This window comes from Anomaloglossus baeobatrachus, chromosome 8, assembly GCF_048569485.1.
Source record: "Anomaloglossus baeobatrachus isolate aAnoBae1 chromosome 8, aAnoBae1.hap1, whole genome shotgun sequence".
Taxonomy (NCBI): domain Eukaryota; kingdom Metazoa; phylum Chordata; class Amphibia; order Anura; family Aromobatidae; genus Anomaloglossus; species Anomaloglossus baeobatrachus.
In genome coordinates, this window is record NC_134360.1 from 194,278,387 (window position 1) to 194,305,932 (window position 27,546).

Genomic DNA, 27,546 nt, shown 5'->3' on the forward strand with positions numbered 1-27,546 from the left:
ACCGAAGCATGAGCTTTTTTTTTTTTGCCTCTACATATCAGAACTGGCACTGCTGTATTTTCTAGTAAGTCTTTATTGGCTTCTTGATGATGCCTCTATACTGGACCTGTGACCAGGTCAAAAGTGGCCAGTTTTGCTTATTTCATTCCATTACTGTATATTTCTCAAATACTTGTCATGTCCTTAAGATATGGTAATTTCTGTGTTCTTTTGCTTTTTGTTGCAGAGGGGAGGAGCACTGAAAAAAGGACCAAATGCCAAAGCCCTGCAAGTCATGAAGCAAACTCTGCCCTATAATGTGGAAGACTTAGAATGGGACGTAGGTCACAAGACCAATGTCCAGCAATGCTACTGCTACTGTGGAGGGCCAGGAGAGTGAGTACATACAATATTCAATTCTAAGCATGTCTACTTATGTATGTATCTACATAGTAGATGTATCTATGTAGTTCTGCTTATTAAAGGGTTTTCCCAGTTTAGGAAATCCCTGTACCCTGGCTGCAGTTTCCCTGTTCCCCATTTTTCTTTTTAATAAATTGACTGACCTCCCCTGGTTGTGAGTTGTTTCTGCTGCTATTTTCTGCTCATTGATTGCAGAGCTGGTTTCTCATCAAAAGTGCTGCAGACAATCTGAGCTCAGCAGTAGTGATGAGTGAACTGCTCGGTAAGCGTAACAAGCATTTTGGTACTCTGCATTCGTTTGAGTATAATGGAAGTCATTGGGGAACCTGAGCATTTTTTCCAGAAAGTTTTTAACTATAATTTCTTTTTTTTTTTTTTCTTTTTTTTATGCCAAGCATAATAGCCGATATAAAGCTCATATCACTGTAATTTGATCGTCCCAAAAAATAAGTCTGATCACTTATACCACACGGTAAATGGCATAAAATAACTTCTTGACCTGCTCTTGAGTTTTAATCTGCTTCCCAAAAATCGCAGTAAGGCTCGGCTCACATTTATCCTGTGCTCTACTCTTATCTCCTACAGCAGCAGGGTTTACTTGTAAATCTGTGATATGCGGTATTCAGGTGGAACCCCAACAGAACATTCACTATAATGAGGCAGGTGGAAACACTGTGGTCTCTCTGGCCTACAATCCAGCGGTGTCCGGCTTTTTAGTTGTGCATAAAAATGCTGTCAGCCTTAGTTTTGTGCACTATGTGAGCAAGGATGGTTGACCTTAGGGAGATCAACATCCACCACTGCGGAGACACCATCACGTGTTTCTCAACGCAGTGATTCTAGAGCAATGCCCCCTGGGAAATATTCAAAGCAAGAAGGCCTGCGGAGACACCATCACATGTTTCTCAACGCTGGCAGGAAACTAGCCAGGTCTTTCACCGGGAAGGAACAACCACGGGAAGGGCAGTCTCCAGTCAAGGAGACCACCTATGCCAAACATGGTATCCATCCACAGACAGCCGTTTCGGGGTATTTGCCCCTCATCAGTGTGGAGTAGGAATCTGGCTAGTGGGACATTGCCTAGTAAAAGACTGTGAGCAAGGATGGTTGACCTTAGGGAGATCAACATCCACCACTGCGGAGACACCATCACGTGTTTCTCAACGCAGTGATTCTAGAGCAATGCCCCCTGGGAAATATTCAAAGCAAGAAGGCCTGCGGAGACACCATCACATGTTTCTCAACGCTGGCAGGAAACTAGCCAGGTCTTTCACCGGGAAGGAACAACCACGGGAAGGGCAGTCTCCAGTCAAGGAGACCACCTATGCCAAACATGGTATCCATCCATAGACAGCCGTTTCGGGGTATTTGCCCCTCATCAGTGTGGAGTAGGAATCTGGCTAGTGGGACATTGCCTAGTAAAGGACTATGTGAGCAAGGATGGTTGACCTTAGGGAGATCAACATCCACCACTGCGGAGACACCATCACGTGTTTCTCAACGCAGTGATTCTAGAGCAATGCCCCCTGGGAAATATTCAAAGCAAGAAGGCCTGCGGAGACACCATCACATGTTTCTCAACGCTGGCAGGAAACTAGCCAGGTCTTTCACCGGGAAGGAACAACCACGGGAAGGGCAGTCTCCAGTCAAGGAGACCACCTATGCCAAACATGGTATCCATCCACAGACAGCCGTTTCGGGGTATTTGCCCCTCATCAGTGTGGAGTAGGAATCTGGCTAGTGGGACATTGCCTAGTAAAAGACTATGTGAGCAAGGATGGTTGACCTTAGGGAGATCAACATCCTTTACTAGGCAATGTCCCACTAGCCAGATTCCTACTCCACACTGATGAGGGGCAAATACCCCGAAACGGCTGTCTGTGGATGGATACCATGTTTGGCATAGGTGGTCTCCTTGACTGGAGACTGCCCTTCCCGTGGTTGTTCCTTCCCGGTGAAAGACCTGGCTAGTTTCCTGCCAGCGTTGAGAAACATGTGATGGTGTCTCCGCAGGCCTTCTTGCTTTAGTTTTGTGCACTTCTGAAAAGATGGACACCACTGAAGAGAGGCCAGGTGGAGTCCAGAGTAACTCTGCCGGCTCGGTGTAGTGAATGGAACTCTTCGGGGTTTTATTCTAAGATTACGAAGTAAACTCCAAAGTAAATGCTCAGCGTGGAGGACAGCATAAATGTAATCCAAAATGTTCCCAATAAACGCTTCAACTCCTAAGAAAACAAGTCCCCTCTCAGGTTCGTCATCTGTCAGTGAAAATATTGGGGGCTGCCACGTTACTGGTAACTCAAAGGCTTTGAAAAAGTGCCATGGATTTCCCCAAAAATCCAGCAAAATCTGCTCTCCAAAATCCAAATGCTTCCCTCCCTCCTGAGCCCCACAATGTTGCTAAACCTTTCGCTGCAGTGGATTTAGAACATTTTATTCGAAAAACCAAGGGAGGTCAGGAGCTTACTGACATACATTGAACTCAATAATGGCACAGTAAACTGTCCTTCCCTTATTGGTGATGTACTGTTTTTTATTATTTAATATGGTTTATATCTTTTTTTTGTTACTTTCCAGCTGGTACTTAAAGATGCTGCAGTGCAGCAAATGCAAACAGTGGTTTCACGAGGCCTGCGTGCAATGCCTGCAGAAGCCTATGCTTTACGGTGACAGGTGAGGAACGAGAAAAGCCATTGCGTGTTGCCATATAACATTCTGTGCTATTTTTGTATCAACCTAAATTCCATTAAGCATCGTTATAATTTCAAGATTGATCTTATTGTGCTGCTGATTTGCTTCAGAGCTGCATTCACAAGTCGTTTTTTTTTTAACTTCTAACATGGGGGAAATGGTCAACAAGTTTCATTAAAGGGAACCTGTCAGATGCAATACGCTCCCAGAGCCATGGCCTGTTCTGGCTGGATATTGCTAATCTTTGCCTAACTGTCCCTGTATACACTAGCATAGATAGAGATGTTTAGAAAAAGTATTTCTAAAGATCTTTTATCCTAGGGGGGGAGTTGGGCATGGCTTATGAAAAACAGGGAGGACAAGCAGAGTGTAATGCAAAATAATATTTATTATACAAGAAAGGACTGGCACAAAAGGAGAATCAGCGGCAAAATCAGAGGCATGTGTATAACAAGTGGTGTATGAAAAACGTATAACATACACGTACAGTGTCAAATAGCAACTGTGAGATGGCAATATAAACATGGAGTGCTATGAAAAAATCATGATGAGGCAGAGGTGTAGTAACTACAAATACAGAGAGATGGGCAAAAGTCATAGCATGTGCACAAAATAAATGCCCCACACTGAGTATGTGTCAGACACATCCCATAATACACATAGCACAGATGGTAAGTTGATTATTATATACGTATATATAAAAATTGCATCATGTAAGACAGATTGCAGACACACTGACCAGCAGGTCAGACATAAAAAGTAAAGGGCAATGGGCAGCAATAACCTAAGGCAGGAAAGGCATACCCATGGTCCACACACAGCCTGTGAGTAGCAGCAGAGAGGTCCCCCTGGAGAAGACCCCGACGCATACGTTTCACAATCCTATACTGGTATGATCATTTCATCAGGGGGATTGCAGCCAGCATGAGCAGTTGCATCTAGGAGAGGCTCCGCTTCCTAACACAGTTTGCTGCCTTTAATCCTGCCGAAATCGGGCACCCAGCACTTCTATTGGACTTCCCTTGTCCCGGGGAGCATACAGAGCCCGGCAATGTACTGAAGGAAGCAGAGAAGCTCCGGGAGTTTGTGCGGCCTACCAGCCAAAATGGCGCGGGATTCCCTGCTCTAACCGGTGTAAGGGAGAGCTTAGGGGAGCGGTGGCTATGGAGGAGAGTTGCGAGGAGCAGGATCCCACCTTGAAGCAGGTCTCGGCGCAGCTCCTGTCTGCCATACATGATCCTACTGCGTCCCTCACCGGTAAGATTGATGAGGTGAAGATGGATGTGGGCCTCCTCTGTCTGGACCTGCACAGCCTCCGGGAGCAGGTGAAGGAGACTGAATCCAGTGTCTGTGTTGGAGGACAAGGTAGCTCCAGTATCCGAGAAGCTTGCCTCCCTGGAAAAGGCAGCTGATTTGTGGGCTCTGAGACTGGAGAACAGGTTGCGCCGCAATAACTTGCACATTCTAGGCCTACCGGAGCACGCGGAGAGGGTGGGACCCCTGTGTATTTGCAGAATCATGGCTCCATGAGATGCGATACATCTGCATGGAGAGGTGCGTGCTGCAGAACAAGTAGCCCCCTGAAAACTCTCTGGCGATTGGGCCCCTTATTAAATATCGTCTCCTGATGAACCCCAGTGGATGTAATGGGGAGAAACGCGTCGAGACTTTGTGATTTTATAGTATTGGGTTGAGGACCATGAAAGCCGGGACACCTTCACCTCAAGGGAGACATAAACGCTAACGAATTTTTGACCTGAATTATCTCAGATAAGTGTATACTATTTTCTATATTCCCTCACTATTTGATGGTATAGCCCCTTAGACTACCCGATAAGAAGGGAGCATAGGGATATCATAGGAGGGAAAGCCGCCGAGCAATGGGGGCACCTTTTTACCGTTAGGGTGCGTGTAACCTTGGTTATATCTCCATTGGCAGGTAGAGGAAAGAGAGAAGGAGGGTCATTTGGAGATCTTTATAACTTTTGAATCCCATAAGAGTGATATAAAATTGGAACAACCGTTGTGTTCCGTAGGTGAATACCATTGAGGCTGTATCATGGTCCTGGGATTTTTTGTGTGTCACATTTCACAGGTGGAATTCTAAATTGTTATAATCTATTTAATTAAAAATTGGTTTTAGATCTACTAATTGAGGTAGCCTTGGGTGTAACTAATTGATATACTACCTTCAAACTGTTTTTCTAAGTGTAAAATCCATGAGATGCTCCCTGATGCTAAGCTGTCTCCTGCATTTGCTGTGGAGAGGGCACATAGGGTCCCAGCCTGACCACCACCACCTGGAGCCCCTCTGCCACCATTCCTTGCTCTCATTTTAAGCAGCCGGGGCAGAGATGCATTTTTTGGAGCGGCGCGACAAAAAATGCCAATCGCCTATAACAATGGGACTTTCTCTGTATTCCCGGATTTTTCAGCTGCCTTGCAGAAAACTAGAGCTACATTTGTCCATATTAAGAAGCGCCTAAGGGAGCTGTAGATTTCATACTCTATGGCCTTTCCCGCCCGGCTCCGGGTCATCTATGAGGACAGAACCCTGTTCTTCTTTTCTACAGAGGCGGATGAATGGCTAAACATCTGCGGTGCTGCCAAAAAGCGCTGATATGGATGCTGGAAAGAGCTTTTATTTTATGCTAATGAGCGCGGGGACTAGTCCCAAGGGCGTTCTATGCCCAGACTAGTCAGCCCTCTTAGCGTGGGTACGAGCAGCTGCGGTTTCCTGTAAAGGAGACTTGTGGCCCTGCAGGTCAGGACCTGATCGTGGGTACATACCCTGAGGCAGGGTTAGCAATATGCACCCAGAACTGCTCGTGGTTCTGTCAGGTTCCTTTTAAACACAACCCTAAGGCTGTGTGTGCACGGTGCACGTTTTGCCATGTTTTTTTCTTGTCGACATATCTGCAAGGATATCCTTATGCCAACACAGTCTATCAGAATCATGAAGTGCTGTGCACAGGTTCAGGAATTTTTTTCCTTGCAGATTTTGTTGCAGAAAAAATGTACCCAATGTCAATTATTTCTTCCTTTTTAGGCTGGTTTCACACTACGTTTATTTAACATCCGTCCATAACGTTTTTTTAGCGGAAAAGCGGATCCAGTGCAAATGCGTTTTCATTTCAATGCATTTGCAATGGACTCGCGTTAACATGCGTTCACCTGCGTTTGCGTGCGTTATAGTGAGGATCCAGCGACTTGCAGTTTTTTAACATCTTTCAAAAACGCTACTTGTAGCGTTTTTGAGCTGCGTCCAAATACTGCATGTCACCGGATCCTGACTAAACAGCACGCAAACGCAGGTGAACGCTGGCGTGCTGATAGACAGGATCCTGCTTTTGTACTGAGCATGCCCAGAAAGTACTGAGCATGCCCAGAACCAGTCTCTCGTGATCTGTCTCTCTCTCCTCTTCCCTCCCTCACCCTCTCTATCTCTATCTCTGTCTTTCCCCCTTCCTCCCCTTCCTCTCTCTCCCCCACCTGAGAGCTGCGGACACTCGTAACCAAGGTAAATATCGATTAACCACTTCTCTTAGTTACCCGATGTTTACGTTGGTTACGTGTGCAGGCAGCCCTGCTCCTAGCAGCTGCAGACACTCGTAACCAAGATAAATATCGGGTATCCAAGCCCGATGTTTACCTTGGTTACCAGCGTCTGCAGCTGTCAGAAGCCGGCTCCCAGTCTAGTTCCCCTCACTCCCGATCACATGACTCCAATGCCCGCCCCTAAACATCCAGTGACAGGATCCTGCAAAATAACAGATGCGTTTGCATACGTTTTTTGCTGTAAAAGCAGGATCCGTATTTCCGCTAAAATAACGTTAAGGACGGATGTTAAATAAACGTAGTGTGAAACCAGCCTTAGCTGCATCTTCCCCTTAGAAAGCAATGTGGGAAAAATGTGGCAAATTGAGGCAAAACGCGCGTTTTTCCTTCCAGGAGATACAGATTTGGTTACAGAATATATGCAACGTGTGCACACAGCCTTAGGGTATGTTCACACGCGGCATCTTTTGTTTACCACAAAGATACAGCGCTTTTGTCCCAAAAAGCGCACCAAAAACGCACCGCTGCAAAAATGCATCGAAAAACGCATTGCGTTTTACCCAACACGTTTAAGTCAAATCTATTGACTGGAAGGGCTCAAAAACGCTGGAAAAACGCAACAAGAATTGACATGCTGCATCTTCAAAAACGCAGCCAAAAAACCATGCCCAGTGTGGTCAGCAAAATCGAAATCTAATAGACTTTGCTAAGGGAAGGAAATGCATGCATTTAGGTGCATCTTTGTGACCTCAAAAACGCACCAAAAGATTCCCTGTGTTAACTTAGCCTTACAGTCTCGCTGATATTTTCTAAAGCTATAGATCAATAAGCTTTTTCAGCCTCAAACGGTCTATTTATAATGTCTTTTGCAAGTGATGAATTTCACAACATGATGCCATAAAAAGTAGTTATCCGGCAAAAAAACCAAACACATATATGAGTATTAAAGGAAAAATCAGTTGCTTTCTTGGAACGCAACAACGTAAAAACTAAATAGCTTGATTCTAAGGGTCCAAGTAGGCCAGTCCTGAAGAGGTTAAGTCCTGAAATCATCTAGACAATGCTTTTCATGTTTGCATCCAGCGTTGAGAAATGCTCCTGCTTTGTGGGTAGAACGTCTGCCGAAGCCAAAGGTTGTTAGGTAGGTGGCAGGTATCCTGCACCCATCCATCCGGTGGGTGCATCACACAGCGCAAAACCTCATTATTGCTCTGTCCTATGAATATCAAAAAACTGACCAGCGGCTCTAAGAACAAGACAAGTGTGAACAGGTGCAAGATGAAACAGTTAATATAACAAATGTCCTATAATGAGGCACTGCACAACCACTTTAAGGGGTTTTTACATGTGACAATGGGCTATAAGATGAGGAGCTTTGTGTTTGGACCAGTCGGCAGTGCAGCTTACTTGGCCACTAGATGTCCCTACATAAGTAATATTTCTAGAATGTAAGCTTGACAACTAAATCACACCAAAAAGTGACTAAAAGTAATTATGGCAATTTTTGGTGATGTTTTCTTTTATATCCATATATCCTTTATATTTTCTTTATACTTTGATCACTCGACCTTTAGAAGATTGAGTTTGAAAGAAGGGTACATATTACACAATCCTATTGTAATATTACTATATCGGTGTGAGGTGCTTTTTATATTAAGTATTTTTATGTGAAATATGAAGTGTATAAAGGCTGAGCTCTGTTCCCACCCTCCCTTCTACAGGTTTTATACGTTTACTTGTTCAGTCTGCAATTCTGGACCAGAATACCTCAAACGTTTATCTTTACGATGGTAAGTCTATTACGTGACGCTCCCGTGTGTATTCCCCAGATCAGAGGCAATTGGGCTGATTTTATAAAATAATTATATATATAATATGTATTCATTTTTATATAGCGCTATTAATTCCACAGCGCTTTACATACATTAACAGCACTGTCCCCATTGGGGCTCACAATCTAGAGTCCCTATCTGTATGTCTTTGGAGTGTGGGAGCAAACCGGAGAACCCGGAGTAAACCCACGCAAACACGGGGAGAACATACAAACTCTTTGCAGATGTTGTCCTTGGTGGGATTTGAACCCAGAACCCCAGCGCTGCAAGACTGCAGTGCTAACCACTGAGCCGTCCATAAAGCGAACTAACTTTAGACACTGCAGCTTTGACTAGACAGTTGTAAAATCTGCTACATTTACCATAGCTGCTCAAGCTGTATTATTTGGCGCATTTTTAAACTGTCTAGACTGTTTATGCCATATATTAGGTATTTTACTTTGGTCAACGAAGTTACACCATATTGAAGCTTAATTTTGGCGCACGTAACATGATTCTCCTTTTCTCTAATCACTTACCGATATGATTGAGTCCCCTTGTTGGACTTGTTAATTATTTATTTATTTTTTTTAAGTAAAGGCAAGGCATGAAACGCTGTTTTTGACACAAATGAAGGGAATGGTGAGCTTAGTGTACATTCTAGAATATTAACCAGTTACATAGATTGGAAAAAGCCCAAGGTCCATCTAGTTCAGCCGCCTTCCACCAATTATACATTTTGTCACTAAAATCATTTATAACCAACAATGTTGTGTGTACTGAGGAAATCATCCAGCCCTTATTTTTAAAAGCTGTTATAGTGTCTGCCATTTCTACCTCTTGTGGTCGGCATTCCACAGTCTGACTGCTCTAACTGTAAAGAACCCTTTCCTATTTAGCTGCTGGAATCGCTTTTCTTGCACTCGCAGTGAGTGCCCCCTGGTCCTTAATGTCTTTGGAAGGAATAAGTCATGTGCCAGTCCTTTTATATTGAACATGCATATGAAGACGTCTTCCCCCCCCCCCCCCCCCCCCAATCTAAACAAATCCAACCTTTCCACCCTAATCATATAGGAGGCCTTCCATTCCTTACAATAATCTAGTTGCTGCCTTTGAACCGATTCTAACTTCTGAATATCCTTTTTTTTTTTTTTAAGACCTTTTTAAGAGTTCTCGGGATTGTTAGAGGCATCCAGCAATGAGACCCCCTGTGATTCTAATATTATCCCTTCTCACCACATGCAAGAAAAATTGATGACTTGTACTTGTTCATCCATCAGGCCAATATTCCATGGCCGCTGGGCAGGAGGCCTGTGAACTGCCTCCTACCTGTCAGCATCCCCAGCTTGTCTTTTGATTTAGCCAGGTTGATGTTGTGTGTACTAGTATCATGTGAATGGATTTGTTTCTCTACCTTCGCCTTTTCTGAAGAAACTATCTTTCTTCGGCGCTCCATTGGGAGACCCAGACGATTGGGTGTATAGCACTGCCTCCGGAGGCCACACAAAGCAATTACACTAAAAAGTGTAAGGCCCCTCCCCTTCTGGCTATACACCCCCAGTGGGATCACTGGCTCACCAGTTTTCTGCTTTGTGCGAAGGAGGTCAGACATCCATGCATAAGCTCCACTGTTTAGTCAGCAGTAGCTGCTGACTATGTCGGATGGAAGAAAAGAGGGCCCATACTAGGGCCCCCAGCATGCTCCCTTCTCACCCCACTTGCGGTTTGTAAGGTTGAGGTACCTATTGCTGGTACGGAGGCTGGAGCCCACATGCTGTTTTCCTTCCCCATCCCCCTGAGGGGCTCTGAGGAAGTGGGATCTTTCCGGCCACCAAGCCCTGAGGCCGGGCTCCATCCACAGACCCATAGAACCTGCTGGATGTGGAGCGGGAGTGCCGTTCAGGGACAAGGCCCTGCAACTTTCAGGTACTCTGTGTCCCCGTATGGCAGGCCACGCACACTCCAGGCTTGCTGGGTGTGCTAGTGCGCCGGGGACTGTAGCGCTGTGCGCTGGGCTTATAGTCCCTGCAGATTACTGGGGGACTTTACGTGTGGGGACCGCCGCGCCGACCGCCCCTGGAGCGGCGGCGCAGCTGCGACTTGTAGTGCACCGGGGACGCGCCGGCCGCGCTTTTACGGCGGCGGCGCCTCTAACTTTAGTCCCCGGCTTTTGCGGCCTAGCGCCGCTTCGTTCCCGCCCCCACCCTGTCACTCAGGGAAAGGGAGAGACGCTGTTCTATAGCAGCGCCGAGGGCTGGAGCCTTATTTGCATTCTCCAGCCCCCTTCACTAGACACAGTGGGCGCCGGGTTCCCGCTCTTGTCTCGGGCACGCCCTCGGCCCGCCCCTCTCCTCTGGACGCCGGCAGCCATTCCGGCACGCAGAGCGGGAAAACTGAGACAAGCGCTGACTACCAGCACAGGATTCCGGCGCCACACACCCGCTTTTGTGCGGGCGGTAAGCGGCAACTAAAGTGCTGACCCACTAATGCCGAAGTGTCCTGTTGTCTTTTTGTACGGTCGCTATTCAGGATGCAGACCTAGAAACAGCAGCAAAAGATCAGGGGTGCTAAAGCACAGACTCTATATGCTGCTTGTCTTGCATGTGTTGCAGTGTCATGTGTCCTTTATGCTTGTATGCCTTACATTGCACTGTAAGGGCTATTCTTGGCTGCAGGGCTGTGGAGTCGGAGTCGTGGAGTCGGAGTCGGAGCTCATTTTGGTGGAGTCGGAGTCGGTATAAAATGCACCGACTCCGACTCTTAAAATATATAATAAATTGGGGACAGGAGTGCAATGCAGAATGTGCTGAATATTTTACTAAATAATATTTAGTATAATGCTTATATTTAAGTGAAAAATTTATTGTAGTACAATGTGAACATCAGACATTTAATTGTTTTTATGATACAATAATCAAGATATTTGGATAGAACATAAAATATTTATTGGAATACAACTTTAGAACACAAAAAACTAATAAATTGTAAATATGTAATATATATATATATATATATATATATATATATATATATATATACACACAGTGTATATACACACACAAGATATATATGTAATCTACTGTATATTACATAGTGTATTACATATTTACAATTTATTACAGTTTTTTGTGTTCTAAAGTTGTATTCCAATAAATATATTTTATGTTCTATCCAAATATCTTGATTATCGTATCATAAAAATTATTAAATGTCTGATGTTCACATACACATATTCATGTACTACAATAAATTTTTCACCTAACTAAGCAATATATGTAGGAGTCTGAGTCTGAGTCTGAGTCTGAGTCTGAGTCTGAGTCTGAGTCTGAGTCTGAGTCTGAGTCTGAGTCTGAGTCTGAGTCTGAGTCTGAGTCTGAGTCTGAGTCTGAGTCTGAGTCTGAGTCTGAGTCTGAGTCTGAGTCTGAGTCTGAGTCTGAGTCTGAGTCTGAGTCTGAGTCTGAGTCTGAGTCTGAGTCTGAGTCTGAGTCTGAGTCTGAGTCTGAGTCTGAGTCTGAGTCTGAGTCTGAGTCTGAGTCTGAGTCTGAGTCTGAGTCTGAGTCTGAGTCTGAGTCTGAGTCTGAGTCTGAGTCTGAGTCTGAGTCTGAGTCTGAGTCTGAGTCTGAGTCTGAGTCTGAGTCTGAGTCGGTGCAAGAGAATTTGAGGAGTCGGAGTCGAAGGTTTGGCTTACCGACTCCACAGCCCTGCTTGGCTGTCTACCCGCCTAGATGGCTAGACAGCGGCAGCAAACAGCAATGGTGCTAAGGCACAAGCTTTCAATGCTGCTTGGATTGCATGTACTGCAGAGTTTATTTTCATGCTTGTACATTCACTGCATGTCGCTATTCTTGGCTAATGCTCCTTGATGACTAGACAACAGCAGCAGAAAAGCAAGGGTGCTAAGGCACAAGCTTTCAATGCTGCTTGGATTGCATGTGCTGCAGTGGTTATTTTCATGCTTGTATGCTATACATTCACTGTATGTCGCTTTTCTTGGCTAATGCTCCTGAATAACTAGACAACGGCAGCAGAATAGCAAAGGTGCCAAGGCACAGGCTTTCTATGCTCCTTGTACTGCATGTGCTGAAGTGTTTATTGTACTTCATGCTTGTATGCTATACATTGCACTGTACGGTCGCTATTCTTGGCTAATGCTCCTAGATGGCTAGACAGCAACAGCAAAAATAAAAAAAAAAAAAAAAAAGCATGGGTGCCAAGGCACAGGCTTTCTATGCTGCTTGTACTGCATGCGATACTGTTCCAGGACCCCCAGTGTGTGCAATTACTCAACGGGGTCTCTGCTACAGGTGGCCAAAAGAACCACCTGTGATCCCTGTCCAGGGACAGGGACGGAGTTGCAGTTTCCGCTGATATATTGTCTGTGACTATGACTAACATCTTACAGACTTTGCAGTCCAGACAGACCTTGGGCAATGTTGATTCAATGCCCCTGGCCACCCTGATTTCGAAACAAATCATGGCTCCAGGAGGGTCCCATGCGTCCCAGAGTGCATGCTCTGACACGGACAACAGTCCCAGACGACCTAAGCGAGCTCCCTAAGAACGGCCCTCGACTTCATCACAGTACTCTCTGTATGATGATGCAGACGTAGCTGTTCAGGACTCTGATCCTGAGACCGCTCTCAATCCGGATACACCGGATGGTGACGCTATAGTGAATAATCTTATAGCGTCCATCAATGGAAGGTTGGGTATTTCTCCCTCAACTCCTCCAGTGGAGGGGTCAGCTTCACAGCAGAAGAAATCCCTATTTCGGTATCTCAAGCGTATATTGAGTACTTTTCTGGTCACTCTGACTCCAGAGAAGCAGTCCAGGAACACCACGCTTATCCCGATAAGCGTTTCTTCAACCGTATTGAGGATACGCGTTGTCTCTTCCCCCCTGACGTGCTCACGCGCTCCGAGGGTGGATCCCCCAATCTCCAGGCTTGCGGCTAGATCTATAGTTGCAGTGGAAGATGGGACTTCACTTAAAGATGCCATTGACAGACAGCCCTCTAGTTGCAATCTGTCTATGAAGCTATCGGCGGGTCGGTTGCCCCGGCATTCGCAGCCATAGAGGCACTCCAAGCTGTTTCAGCTAGTATTGCGCAGAGGGACGCGGTCACATGTACATCTTGGCCGCAGTAGCGTCCTTCACCTCGCAATGTCGGCATTGCGACTCAAGCTGTTTATGCTGTCCTGGACTCTACGAGCCGTACGTCAGTGGCGTCCGCCAACTCCGTGTTGTTACGCTCCTAGTGTTAAGGGATTGGAGCAGATGCTGCTTCCACAAAAGTGCTTAACCAGATTGCCTTTATCTGGTGACAGACTGTTTCGTGAGCGGTTGGATTAAATCATTCAACTGTCCAAGGGTACGGATTCTTCCTTACCCCAGCTATCAAACAAGACCCATCAGGAGAAGGGACAGTCGAGGTTTCGGTCCTTCCCAGGCTCGGGCACGTCCCAATTGCCCTCGTCCAACAGGACTCAAAAGGCTCAGAGGGGCGCAGGTTCCTGGCGGGCTCAATCACGCCCGGAGAAGGCAGCCGGAGGAACCGCTACCAAGGCGGTTTCCTCATGACTTTCTGCCCTCTCTCTCCACGTCCGCGGTCGGTGGCAGACTCCCCCGCTTTAGCGACATTTAACTGCCACAGGTCAATGGCCGGTGGGTGAGAGACAGTTTGTCGCAAAAACTTCCTCACCGGCCGAGCCGAGGCTCTTCTGCAGGCAGTAGGAGTCGTAATCCCGGTTCCTCCTCAGGAACAAGACACTTTTTACTCCGATCTGGTCGGGGTGACAAGATAGGACGACTCCTTCCGTTCTGGACCTTAAACTGCTCAACAAGCACGTGAAAACCAGGCGGTTCCGGATGGAATCCCTCCGCTCCGTCATTGCCTCAATGTCTCAAGGAGATTTCCTAGCATCAATAGACATCAGGATGCTTATCTCCACGTGCCGATTGCTCCAGAGCACCGGCGTTTGCTACGATTCGTTATTGAAGACGAGCATCTTCGGTTCGTAGCCCTACCCTTCGGTCTGGCGACAGCCCCACGGGTTTTCACCAAGTTCATGGCAGCAGTGGGACCACTCCCGCACTCTCAGGGTCACCCTGTGATCCCTTACTTAGACCATCTACTTGTCAAGGCACTCTTTTAAGAGGCATGCCAACACAGCCTGAACATGGCGCTGGAGACTTCCCAGAGTTTCGGGTGGGTCCTCAACTTTTCAAAGTTAAACCCAATCGCTGGCATATCTTAGCTTGGGGTTTCACACTCTCTCAGCGATGGTGAAGCTTCCACTGGACAAACAGCGGTCACTACAGACGGGGGTGCAGTCTCTCCTTCAAGGAGACACCTCATCCAGAGGCAGTCCCTTTCACGCAGTTTCATCTGCGTCCACTTCAATAGAACATTCTTCGCTAATGGGAGGGGAAGTCGATGTCCCTACACAGGAACGTCCCCCTTTCTCAGACGATCAAGGACTCTCTTCAGAGGAGTCCACTCTTCAGATCAATTGTCTGGAGCTCTGGGCAGTGTATATTGCCCTGCAAGACTTCCTGCAGTGGCTGGAAGGCAAACAGATCCGAATTCAGTCGGACAATCCATAGCGGTGGCATACATCAACCACCAAGGCGGACTACGCTGTCGGCGAGCCTCCCAGGAAGTCCGCCGGATTCTGCTAGGGGTGGAAGACAGAGCATACACCATATCCGCAGTTCACATCCCGGGCGTAGAAAACTGGGAAGCAGACTTCCTCAGTCACCAGGGCGTGGACGCAGGAGAATGGTCTCTGCACCCGGACGGGTTTCACGAATCGGCACAACAGCAAGGTCCCGGTTTTCATGACGATCAAAGAGCTCTGGCGACAGGCATCTCACGGTCGGTCAACCGTGGGCACTACCAGACCGGCCAGACTTACTGTCCCAAGGGCCGTTTTTCCATCTGAATTCTACGGCCCTGAACCTACTGTGTGGCCATTGCGTCCTAGATCCTAGTGTCCTCAGGATTATCCCAAGGGGTCGTTGCCACCATGAGACAGGCTATGAAGCCCACGTCTGCTAAGATCTACCACGGAAGTGGAAGATTTTCTTTTACTGGTGCTCTGTACAAGGAGTGTCCCCCTGGCCATTGGCATTGCCTACTTTTCTTTCCTTCCTGCAATCTGGGTTGGAAAAGGGCTTGTCGCTCGGCTCCCTTAAAGGGCAAGTCTCGGCGCTATTGGTGTTTTTTCAGAAGCGTCTAGCACGACGTCCGCAGGTACGCACGTTCCTGCAGGGGGTTTGTCATATCGTCCCCCCGTACGAGCGGCCGTTAGATCCATGGGATCTGAACAGGGTACTAGTTGCTCTCCAGAAGCCGCCTTTCGAGTCTCTGACGGATGTTTCACTCTCTCGACTATCACAGAAAGTGGCCTTTCTGGTAGCGATCACGTCTCTTCGGAGAGTGTCTGAGCTAGCAGCGCTGTCATCCAAGGCTCCCTTCCTGGTGGTCCACCAGGACAAGGTAGTGCTGCGCCCCATTCAGGAGTTTCTCCCTAAGGTAGTATCCTCGTTTCATATTAATCAGGATATCTCCTTACCTTCCTTTTGTCCTCATCCGGTTCACCGGTATGAAAAGGATTTACATTTGTTAGATCTGGTGAGAGCACTCAGAATCTACATTTCTCGCACGGCGCCCCTGCGCCGCTCTGATGCACTCTTTGTCCTTGTCGCTGGTAAGCGCAAGGGGTCGCAGGCTTCTAAGGCCACCCTGGCTCGATGGATCAAAGAACCAATTCTTGAGGCCTACCGTTCTGCTGGGCTTCCGGTTCCATCAGGGCTGAAGGCCCATTCTACCAGAGCCGTGGGTGCGTCCTGGGCATTGCGTCACCAGGCTACGGCTCAACAGGTGTGCCAGGCAGCTACCTGGTCGAGTCTGCACACTTTCACCAAACATTATCAGGTGCATACCTATGCTTCGGCGGACGCCAGCCTAGGTAGAAGAGTCCTGCAGGCGGCAGTTGCCTCCCCGTAGGGGAGGGCTGTCTTTGCAGCTCTAACATGAGGTATTTCTTTACCCACCCAGGGACAGCTTTTGGACGTCCCAATCGTCTGGGTCTCCCAATGGAGCGCCGAAGAAGAAGGGAATTTTGTTACTTACCGTAAATTCCTTTTCTTCTAGCTCCTATTGGGAGACCCAGCACCCGCCCTGTTGTCCTTCGGGATTTTTGGTTGTTTTTCGGGTACACATGTTGTTCATGTTGAATGGTTTTCAGTTCTCCGAGGTTACTTCGGAGTGAATTTGTTTAAACCAGTTATTGGCTTTCCTCCTTCTTGCTTTTGCACTAAAACTGGTGAGCCAGTGATCCCACTGGGGGTGTATAGCCAGAAGGGGAGGGGCCTTACACTTTTTAGTGTAATTGCTTTGTGTGGCCTCCGGAGGCAGTGCTATACACCCAATCGTCTGGGTCTCCCAATAGGAGCTAGAAGAAAAGGAATTTACGGTAAGTAACAAAATTCCCTTCTTTGTTTTGTTTTTGTTTTTTTTGGTGCCTGGGTTGTCACAACTCATGAATACAAAAAAACTCCTTATTTCTGTACTTGTACAGCCACTTAAAGGGAACCTGTCTCAATATGCGTTCTGACCTATCAGCAGACACGTGTGCCCTAATTACACCTCCCTACCCATCTCTGTGTTGTAAAATTGTGTAATATGAAAGTAATAAAAAACGCTTTATTACTTCCATATTCCCTATGTAAATAGCAGAGCTCGTTGCCCCTTGGGCATCGCATCGCCCCGTCTGCTCCTTCAGAATCACGCGCATGTTTGCACTTACCATTCCCGCAGCCTTTTCCGAGTGTTCACTCGCCAGCTTCAGATGCGCACTGCGCATGGTCAGACTCTTCTGACCATGCGCAGAGTGCGTCTTAAACTGACAATGAGCACCCAGAAAAGGCTGCGGGAATGGTAAGTGCGCACACGTGTGATTCTGAAGGAGCAGACGGGGAGGACGTCGCTCTTGTGAATCCATAGTATCACGCCCACTTGAGCGACGTCCCCCGTCTGCTCCTTCAGAATCACACGTGTGCGCACTTACCATTCCCGCAGCCTTTTCTGGGTGCTCATTGTCAGTTTCAGACGCGCTCTGCGTAGTCTTTAATATTCATGAGCCCTGTATAACCCTGCCGCAACTACTGATTAGCTTTCTGCCTATGCAGTGGTATGAGCGGAGTTTTACAGGGCTCAGCATTTAGATCTGCAGCAGATAAGTAATTTTATCAAAATGATATCCAGCAGAAAACTAACACATCAGAGGAATCCAGGTCTCTGCCCCTATATCATGCATCTCTCAGATCCGGTAGCAAAAGCCTTTTAATCTCCCTTGTCACCTACTTCTTCTTTTTTTTTTTTCCTTTTTCTTCAGAGCTTTGCTTTTTTTCCCAACAAATTTACTAAAATCTGAGGTTATGGCTATGTTGAAAGCAGTGCTTGATGTTTTTTTTGTCTTTTTGATTCCTAGGGTAGACATAGCACACCTCTGCCTATACAACTTAAGTGTTATTCATAAGAAGAAGTACTTTGATTCAGAACTTGAACTCATCACATATATAAATGAAAATTGGGATCTATTACATCCTGGCGAGGTACGTACGTCAAGTATTTTACTGAAGGAACTGATTGCAAATCACTTCACGTTCAGCAGTTCTTATTGAGGACTTGTTACAGCGAGTAGTTCTCTTCCAGATCCCTCCAATATATTTTGCATGCAGTTGCCACTTGCTGAGTAGTAATACAGGTTAAATGGGTAATTACCCAAATTTTCTTATCAATCCAAGGTTAAGATTGGGGGTGTAAAATTAAGGTTGTAAAACAACTTTAAGCATTGTATATACTCTCTAGGCTACAAATATAACGCTATATAGACATTTTGTCTTCTAATTGAACTTGCTGAGGATGAATCGACTTCCCACCATTAATGAATAATGGTGGAAGGTGAAAATGTACAGCCTGTATAGAGAGCCTGCCTACTCCCCCTAACCTATATAGGTCAGGGATATCTGTATACCATGCAGTCATGGGTTCTCTGATTTCCAGAACAAGTGCTGAATGACACTATAAAACTCTCAAAATGGTTATTTCTGCACATTATGCTAGGCTACTATTAGTTTGAATGACGCCCAAGTCAAATTTTGACTTCTGAAAACCCTGCTGTGGACGGATTTGGCACCCAGTGTAGTGTCAGGAGGTCACAAGTGATTATAGCCAATGTCTGCGTTTGTATTGTTATGCCTTTGTTATAATATATTTATTCATTTATATAGCTCTGTTAATTCCACACCGCTTTACATACATTGGCAACACTGTCCCCATTGGGGCTCACAATCTAGGTTCCCTGTGAGTATGTTTTTGGAGTGTGAGAGGAAACCGGAGTACCCGGAGGAAACCCACGCAAACACGGGGAGAACATACAAACTCCTTGCAGATGATGTCCTTGGTGGGATTTGAACCCAGGACCCCAGCGCTGCAAGACTGCAGTGCTAACCACTGAGTCACCGTGCCTCCCTTTGTTATGGCGGTGTAGCCACGTCTCGCTCATTAGGTACCTCCATTGTACACTGTCACTTCTCTAAAAGATAATGACTGGCTAAGTTGCCCTTACGTTGGTATTCTTTAAATGGTCATCGTCATTTCAGTAACTACAGAAATCAATACTACGAGCATGCTTTAATCCATCACAATGCAGCCAATTTCCATTTTTGCTTTTTTTATTTTTTTATTTTTCTGTCCACAAAGACATATGCGGAACTAATTGTACTTTAGAATGGCATAATTCATTTTACCCCGTAATGCAAGTAGAACGTGAAAAAAAAAATAAAAAATCTTAACGAAATTGTGGGGAAAAAGCGTGTTTTTTTTTTTTTTACATTTTGTTTTTGGGAATAGTTTTTACAGTGTACAGTTTGTTTTAAAAATGACCTGGCATTAGGATTCTCCTGATCTGTACGATGACGACGATCCCAAGCGTGCAGTTTTCTTCTTTTACTTGCTGCGTTTAGTGAGTGATGTTACTTTATACCAGTGCTAGATTCACAGCTACAGTGCTCAGTACGGCTGTGTAATCTCTCCCATGCTGCTGTAGATTGTTTTACATAATCTTGCTACTTCTGAACGTCTACTAAAAAGACAAGAACAGATCTCTGTTACTGTGTATGGGAGAAATCATAGGAGGTAGTTTCCACAAATTACTGTATTTTTCGCTTTATAAGACGCACTTTTGTTCCCCCAAATTTTGGGGGAAAGTAGGGGGTGCGTCTTATAATCCAAATATACGGGAGGGGGCGTGAATATATATATTATATTATATTATATTTATATTATATATATATTATATATATATATATATATATATATATATCACACACATATATATACACAGAGTCCAGTGGAGGTAAGGGCCGCTCTGGAGCGGTGCTGGGGACTGCTTGGGGCTGGGAGCGGCAGCGTTTGATCTCCTGCTCCCGCTCATATAATATGCACAGCCGCTGTCCATCAGAAGCGTGGTGCTGAAACTGCATCAAGCTGGGGGAGCTGTGCATATTATCTGCCTGTGCTTACCTTTGATCTCACAGGATCCCCCCTCCCCCTGTGTTAGATATGGCCTAACTATGCTGCCCATAGTAAAATAATAAACTTTACTCACCTCCTCCAGTGTCTGGCCGTCTCCCTCCTGCTGGCTGTGATTAGGCATGCAGAGATATCTCTCTCTGCTGTCCCATCACATGACCTCCACTAGAACTAGGAAGTAGGAAGTGCAGGAGACAGGAGTTCAACCCCGAGGAGGGACACACGAGACAGGACTGTGCTGCAGAAGGTAAAGAGTTTATTATACTAAAAGCAGCAACATGGGGGCGATTATGTAACAGAGTGATGTGTGCCTGCCACAGTGGCCCTGTCTGCCTGCCACAGTGGCCCTGTCTGCCTGCCACAGTGGCCCTGTCTGCCTGCCACAGTGGCCCTGTCTGCCTGCCACAGTGGCCCTGTCTGCCTGCCACAGTGGCCCTGTCTGCCTGCCACAGTGGCCCTGTCTGCCTGCCACAGTGGCCCTGTCTGCCTGCCACAGTGGCCCTGTCTGCCTGCCACAGTGGCCCTGTCTGCCTGCCACAGTGGCCCTGTCTGCCTGCCACAGTGGCCCTGTCTGCCTGCCACAGTGGCCCTGTCTGCCTGCCACAGTGGCCCTGTCTGCCTGCCACAGTGGCCCTGTCTGCCTGCCACAGTGGCCCTGTCTGCCTGCCACAGTGGCCCTGTCTGCCTGCCACAGTGGCCCTGTCTGCCTGCCACAGTGGCCCTGTCTGCCTGCCACAGTGGCCCTGTCTGCCTGCCACAGTGGCCCTGTCTGCCTGCCACAGTGGCCCTGTCTGCCTGCCACAGTGGCCCTGTCTGCCTGCCACAGTGGCCCTGTCTGCCTGCCACAGTGGCCCTGTCTGCCTGCCACAGTGGCCCTGTCTGCCTGCCACAGTGGCCGTGTGCCAGCCATAGGGGAAATGTGGCATCACTGGGGGACGTGTTCAATATAAGGTGGCCATATCCAGATTAAGGGGGCTAATTTTAGGATGAGGGGGCTATGAGGGACATATACCCTATATTATTTGTTAGACGGACACTGGCATTATAAGACGGACCCCATTTATTAAAAAATTCTCTATTCCTTCACAAAATTTGGGGGTGTGTCTTATAATCAGGTGCGTCTTATAAAGCGAAAAATACAGTAGATTAACTGTAACAATAACAAGAGCAACCTGCAGAGGAGAAAGCAGGTGAAAAATGCAGGAGACAAGTCCTCTAAATGCCAGAAAGTGCTATTCCTTATGGAGACCCTTTCATGCAGGGCCAGCTCATTGTGTTTCTTTCTTCCAGTTGGCAGACACACCCAAGGCTGAACGGTATGAACATATTCTGGATGCATTAAACGAGAATAAGACTATGTAAGTTTTTGGGTTTTTTGTCTATTTTTTTTTTTTTCTAAATCTGAAATTTCAATAATAATTTTTTAATTCCCCCACCATGTTCAATATCAGTCAGTGATCACTTTGTCTGCATTCAGAGGCTAACTTTCTATAGATTTATTTGTGATTAGTACATGTATTGCCTAGATAAAAACAAAAAAGTGAGCTGGAGTATGAGATGGTATACATGGAGCTTGTGAGCTCATGTTCACACTGGCCATAAGACAGAGAAACCAAGGGAAAAGTTGTGAAAAAATACCCTGCTGTAAGTAAATAAAAGCATAGTGCATATAAACATAGGGTACTTAGTAAACACTGTTTTTGATCAAAAAAAGCATAAAGCTATCCCACCAACGCCAAGGTGTACCCAGTTGGGATAGTACCTACACTCTCTAATATTAAAACCTCACTCTCAGCCCTTAGCCACATTGAGGCCTATTTTAGACCCATGGTAAGGTTTTAATATTGGAGAGTTTTAGGTACTATCCCAACTGGGTACACCTTGGCGTTGGTGGGATAGCTTTGTTTTTTTTGTTTTGTTTTTTTTTTAATATCAAAAACTGTTTACTAAGTACCCTATGTTTATATGCACTATGCTTTTATTTAGTTACAGCAGGGTATGCTTTCATAACTTTTCCCTTGGTTTCTCTATGTATTGCCTAGAGCAGTGGTGGCCAATTAATTTTCTCATGGGGCCACATGAGACTAACTACTCTAAAGTCTGAGCCAATATGCTGAAATTAATTATGTTCAATATTAATATTACAATATAAATATAAAATAATTAGATCACTTAATATTGAGTGTTGCTATCCCTCTATATACAGTATGAGGCCAGACACAGTCCCTTTATATACAGCATGAGCCCCCGCATAGCCTTCTATATACAGCATGAGCCCCCGCATAGCCTTCTATATACAGCATGAGCCCTCGCATAGCCTTCTATGTACAGCATGAGCCCCCCGCATAGCCTTCTATGTACAGCATGAGCCCCCGCATAGCCTTCTATATACAGCATGAGCCCCCGCATAGCCTTCTATGTACAGCATGAGCACCCGCATAGCTTCCTATGTACAGCATGAGCCCCCGCATAGCTTCCCATGTACAGCAGGAGCCCCCACATAGCTTCCCATGTACAGCAGGAGCCCCCACATAGCTTCCCATGTACAGCAGGAGCCCCCACATAGCTTCCCATGTACAGCAGGAGCCCCCACATAGCTTCCCATGTACAGCGGGAGCCCCCTCATAGCTTCCCATGTACAGCGGGAGCCCCCTCATAGCTTCCCATGTACAGCGGGAGCCCCCTCAGCTTCCCATGTACAGCGGGAGCCCCCTCATAGCTTCCCATGTACAGCGGGAGCCCCCTCATAGCTTCCCATGTACAGCGGGAGCCCCCTCATAGCTTCCCATGTACAGCGGGAGCCCCCTCATAGCTTCCCATGTACAGCGGGAGCCCCCTCATAGCTTCCCATGTACAGCGGGAGCCCCCTCATAGCTTCCCATGTACAGCGGGAGCCCCCTCATAGCTTTCCATGTACAGCGGGAGCCCCCACATAGCTTCCCATGTACAGCGGGAGCCCCCTCATAGCTTCCCATGTACAGCGGGAGCCCCCACATAGCTTCCCATGTACAGCGGGAGCCCCCACATAGCTTCCCATGTACAGCAGGAGCCCCCACATAGCTTCCCATGTACAGCAGGAGCCCCCACATAGCCCCCTGTATACAGGCACACATGGGAAGAAAAAACCCAACATACTCTCCTTGCTCCCACTTTCTCGTCGGTCAGCTCCCTAGCGATGATGTGACTACACTGAATCTGCTGTTACACTCTGGAAGATGGAGCCTGTAGCTCTGTTTTCCACACGTGTATTCATTGCTATCTGTATCCTGAGGATGCAGATAGCGGAGATATTGAGAAGCAGGTGGTGGGGTAGGGCAGGGTTTGGCCAGTGGTCCACGGTTTTCAACCCTTCAACTTTATGGATCCACGGGCCGGACTAGAACAGCCAGAGGGCCGGATGTGGCTCACGGGCTACTCTTTGCCAAGCTGTGATCTAGTGTTGTTATCCTTAGTTTTCTAAAAATGTACATGGTTCAGCAATTCTTTTACAGGAGTTGTGACATCTGAATATCTTGCTTCTTTGAAGCACATTAACGGCTTGCAGTTCTGTAATGGGGTGGCTTTATGGACTTGGCATACCCCTGTGCCATTACTAGGGTGGTCCTGTGGCAGCATTCTGGATGGTGGCACAGCGAAGGTGTATAAAGTACAGGGTTAAAGATTTGATGATTTTGTCAATAGCCGTGACATTCTAGCTGGTACAGTTTCTGATGAAACCTTGGACGCTCTTGTACGACTTATTTATAAGGGCACTGTGACACTCATTGTGTTGAAACTGTTCCAGTTGTATTGCGGTACAAAGTCTGTTACCATGTTTCAACCCTCAGGTTTATGTCCGGAAAGGAAATTAAGAAGAAGAAACATTTGTTTGGTCTGAGAATTCGAGTTCCTCCTGTTCCCCCAAATGCTGCTATTAAACTTGAGAAGGAAGAAAGCACATCCCATGAGTTTAAGATCAAGGGCAGAAAGGCATCAAAACTGCTGCCTGCTACAAAGTAAGTGGTGCTCAAGATATGCAGTAAGTGAAGCTGCCAAAACGACTGTACAGTCTGTAGGACCCTCATTCAGACTACTCTGATTTTGTTTTTACATGTTCAAAAAAATAGCCTAAGTCTCCTTTAGTGTTTATCTGATTTTCATCAGTGTTTGTCAGCAGTTTTAGTGATTTTCATGTATGAAAAAAAATGATTCCAGAGCAACAGTTGTGCCCAGTTCTGCTGATCGGTGGAGGTCCGAGTCCTGAGACTCCCACCAATCAATCAAAATATCACTCTGACGTGCACAGCTCCTGCATTACCATCGCACAAAAAGCCGTACATAGGCTCAATTGTAATATGAAATAAAAAAAAAACCTGACCAGACAAATGTGAACAGGTGCAAACTGAAAATGCAATGTACTGCTAAAAAAATATACAGTGGAACCTTTGTTAACAAGAACAATCCGTTCTTGGAGAGTGCTTGTTAACCAAGTTACTCGTTCAGGAAAGCAAGATTTCCCATAGAAATTCATTGCAATGCAGACAATTCGTTCCACAACGTGTTAAATGTCCCATCCTGGTTCCCTATTGTGTCATTCCACACACATACAAACTCACACAAACACACACACATACATATATGTATTATGCTCACCTTACCTTCCATTCCATCGCCGGCCTCCTGGAACTTGCAGTTCGCCGATACAGGATGTGTATCCGGGTAACCATTGCGACGAGGGAGGAACTTCAGCTGCCAGAGCACTGACGTCAAATGCAGGAGCAGCTTGCCTCTGATTGGCCAGCGTGCTGCCTTTGAGTAGCGGCTGACAGCGGCAAGTTCCTCCCTTGTCGCCATGGTTGCTGATACACAGCCTGTAGCGGCGAACTACAAGAACCATGAAGCCGGCGATGGAAGGTAAGGTGAGCATGTGTGTGTGCTTGTGTGGACTGAACCGGTTAGAGCGCGGTGGATGTACGGAACCGGAAGTGTGTGCGGTGAGTATTTTGCTCGTACAGCAAAGCTTGCTCATAAACAGAGTTGTAAATTTACAGCAAACTTTGCTCGTTAAGCGAAATACTCGCTAACTGGGTTACTCGTTAAGCGAGGTTCCACTGTACAGCTGCACTCTGAAACAATAAGGTATGCAAGCATTGAATATAGGAATTTTGGAACTACATTACTGCTACTGAAAATAAGTTTTAAAAATTAGATACTTTGCTCCTAAAATGGCCAGTTTATGGGAAGCCAGCAGCCTGGGGTTAGTAGTAAATGTATGGGTCCAAACATTCACTCTTTAGAGTGGTCTGCATACCCATAGACTTAGGAGTACTTCACACACAGCGAGATCGCTACTGAGATCGCTGCTGAGTCACGGTTTTTGTGATGCAGCAGTGACCTCATTAGCGATCTCGCTGTGTGTGACACTGAGCAGTGATCTGGCCCCTGCTGTGAGATCGCTGCTCGTTACACACAGCCCTGGTTCGTTTTTTTATTGTTGCTCTCCCACTGATAAGCACACATCGCTGTGTGTGACAGTGAGAGAGCAACAATCCTGAATGTGCAGGGAGCAGGAGCCGGCATCTGACAGCCTGCGGTAAGCTGTCACCAAGGTAAACATCGGGTAACCAAGGTGGTTACCCAATATTTACCTTCGTTACCAGCCTCCGCAGCTCTCACGCTGCCAGTGCCGGCTCCTGCTCCCTGCACACGCTAAGTTAAGCGGTGTGAGCTGGTAACTAAGGTAAACATCGGGTAACCATACCCGATGTTTACCTTAGTTACCAGTGTCCGCAGCTTCCAGACGCCGGCTCCATGCAAGTGCAGCGTCGCTTGCACGTCGCTGCTGGCTGGGGGCTGGTCACTGGTCGCTGGTGAGATCTGCCTGTTTGACAGCTCACCAGCGACCATGTAGCGATGCAGCAGCGATCCTGACCAGGTCAGATCGCTGGTCGGATCGCTGCTGCATCGCTAAAGTGTGAAGATACCCTTACTATTGAGTATGTAAATAGCTCTGTGCACACAGCCCAAGAATTATTTTGACTGATATGGTGGTGGTCCTAGGGACTTGGACCCCATCGATCAGCAGCAATGCACCGCCTTTCATTTATAAAAGCTGTTATATAGTGAGTGTTGCACTTTAATCGCGAATGCTACCCATGTGCTCTCCATGGTTTTCACTGATGCAGAAGTTTGATTTGTTTCTCTCTTCAAAAATGGACCTGTTTGCGCGGTCCACAAAACAACTTGATATGTATCGCACCCTAAACTTTAATGAGTACATGTTTTATTCATGAAAATAACTGATAAAACATGTAGGTGAAAAAAGTGCATGAGGCCTTTTTTGGAGCTGATGGAAAAACTTCAGTATTTAACAGGTAACCACCATCAAGACGACACCTGATGACAATGATTCTATATATTTGCAGAAACAGTCGAAACCAACGTTTACAATTGCAATGGTACAAAATATTAATGAAATGTATGTAAACTTTTGACTTTGCAGAAAGTAATAAAAATTCCTTAACATTCTCTCTCATTATTTTGGCATTTGGGAAATATAAATAATTTTGGGTCCTAATTGACCTAAAAATGGGAAAGGTTTATTCATCAGATAGTGAGAAAACATGCGTATGTGTGTTTTTAAATAGTGTATGTAAACTTTGTTTCAACTGGTATGCCTTTTACCAGACATGCCATTATAATGGAAAATTAAGTGGTGTAAATGCTATGATAAAGGCTTTAAACTTGTGATATCATTTGTTGTTTTTAACTTATCAATTTGTTGGAAATTGCTTTTTAGAGAGGAGAATAATACTGAAATTAAGAAACGGAAACCAGTGGGTCGTCCTCCGGGTTCACACAGAAGAAAGATCTTCCAGAATGACACCTGCAATACTCCATGTCCGGTAAGCAGTAAATCATCTGATATGATGTTTAAAGATAACCTGTCAGGTGCAATATGCACCCAAAACCACGAGCAGGTCTGGGTACATATTGCTAATCCCTGTCTAAATGTCCCTGTATCTAGTAGCATAGATAAAGGGATCTTTATAAAAAGTATTTCTAAAGATCCTTTATGATATGCTAATGAGGCCAGGGACTAGTCGCAAGATAGTTCCTGCTCTCATTCCTCCCTCTTAGCATGTTAGCACGCCCACAGGGGTGCTCTAACATGCTATTCAATGCCCATTGTCATCAGCAGTGACGCGTGTAGCTCTGTCTGATATCACTGCTTCAGAACGCTGGGTTTAGGGTCAGTGTGCATGGTCAGAATACTCCACACTTCTGGTCATGCGCACTACGAAGCCGGGTGCAAGGGACCTCAGATCATGCGCACTGTCTGGCGTTATGAATTGGTGACTAGACACAGGTACGTACATCACCGCTGATGACGCAAGGCAATGGCCATTGAATAGCATGTTAGCATGCCCACAGGTGCGTACTAACATGTTAAAAGGGCGGAACTAACCCCCCCCTTCTGACTAGTCCCTGATCTCATTAGC

At 46.3% G+C, this 27,546-nt stretch overlaps 1 protein-coding gene across 1 annotated transcript in view; it reads left to right on the plus strand.

The window, feature by feature from the left end:
- Positions 1 to 27,546, plus strand: part of MTF2 (metal response element binding transcription factor 2) — a 121,212-nt gene that overhangs the window by 61,506 nt on the left and 32,160 nt on the right. Inside the window, exons 6-12 of the mRNA XM_075322337.1 lie at positions 227 to 375; positions 2,980 to 3,075; positions 8,373 to 8,441; positions 17,961 to 18,084; positions 21,356 to 21,423; positions 23,893 to 24,060; positions 26,844 to 26,949. Coding sequence (XP_075178452.1) covers positions 227 to 375; positions 2,980 to 3,075; positions 8,373 to 8,441; positions 17,961 to 18,084; positions 21,356 to 21,423; positions 23,893 to 24,060; positions 26,844 to 26,949 — 780 coding nt within the window. The remainder of the gene's footprint in view (positions 1 to 226; positions 376 to 2,979; positions 3,076 to 8,372; positions 8,442 to 17,960; positions 18,085 to 21,355; positions 21,424 to 23,892; positions 24,061 to 26,843; positions 26,950 to 27,546) is intronic.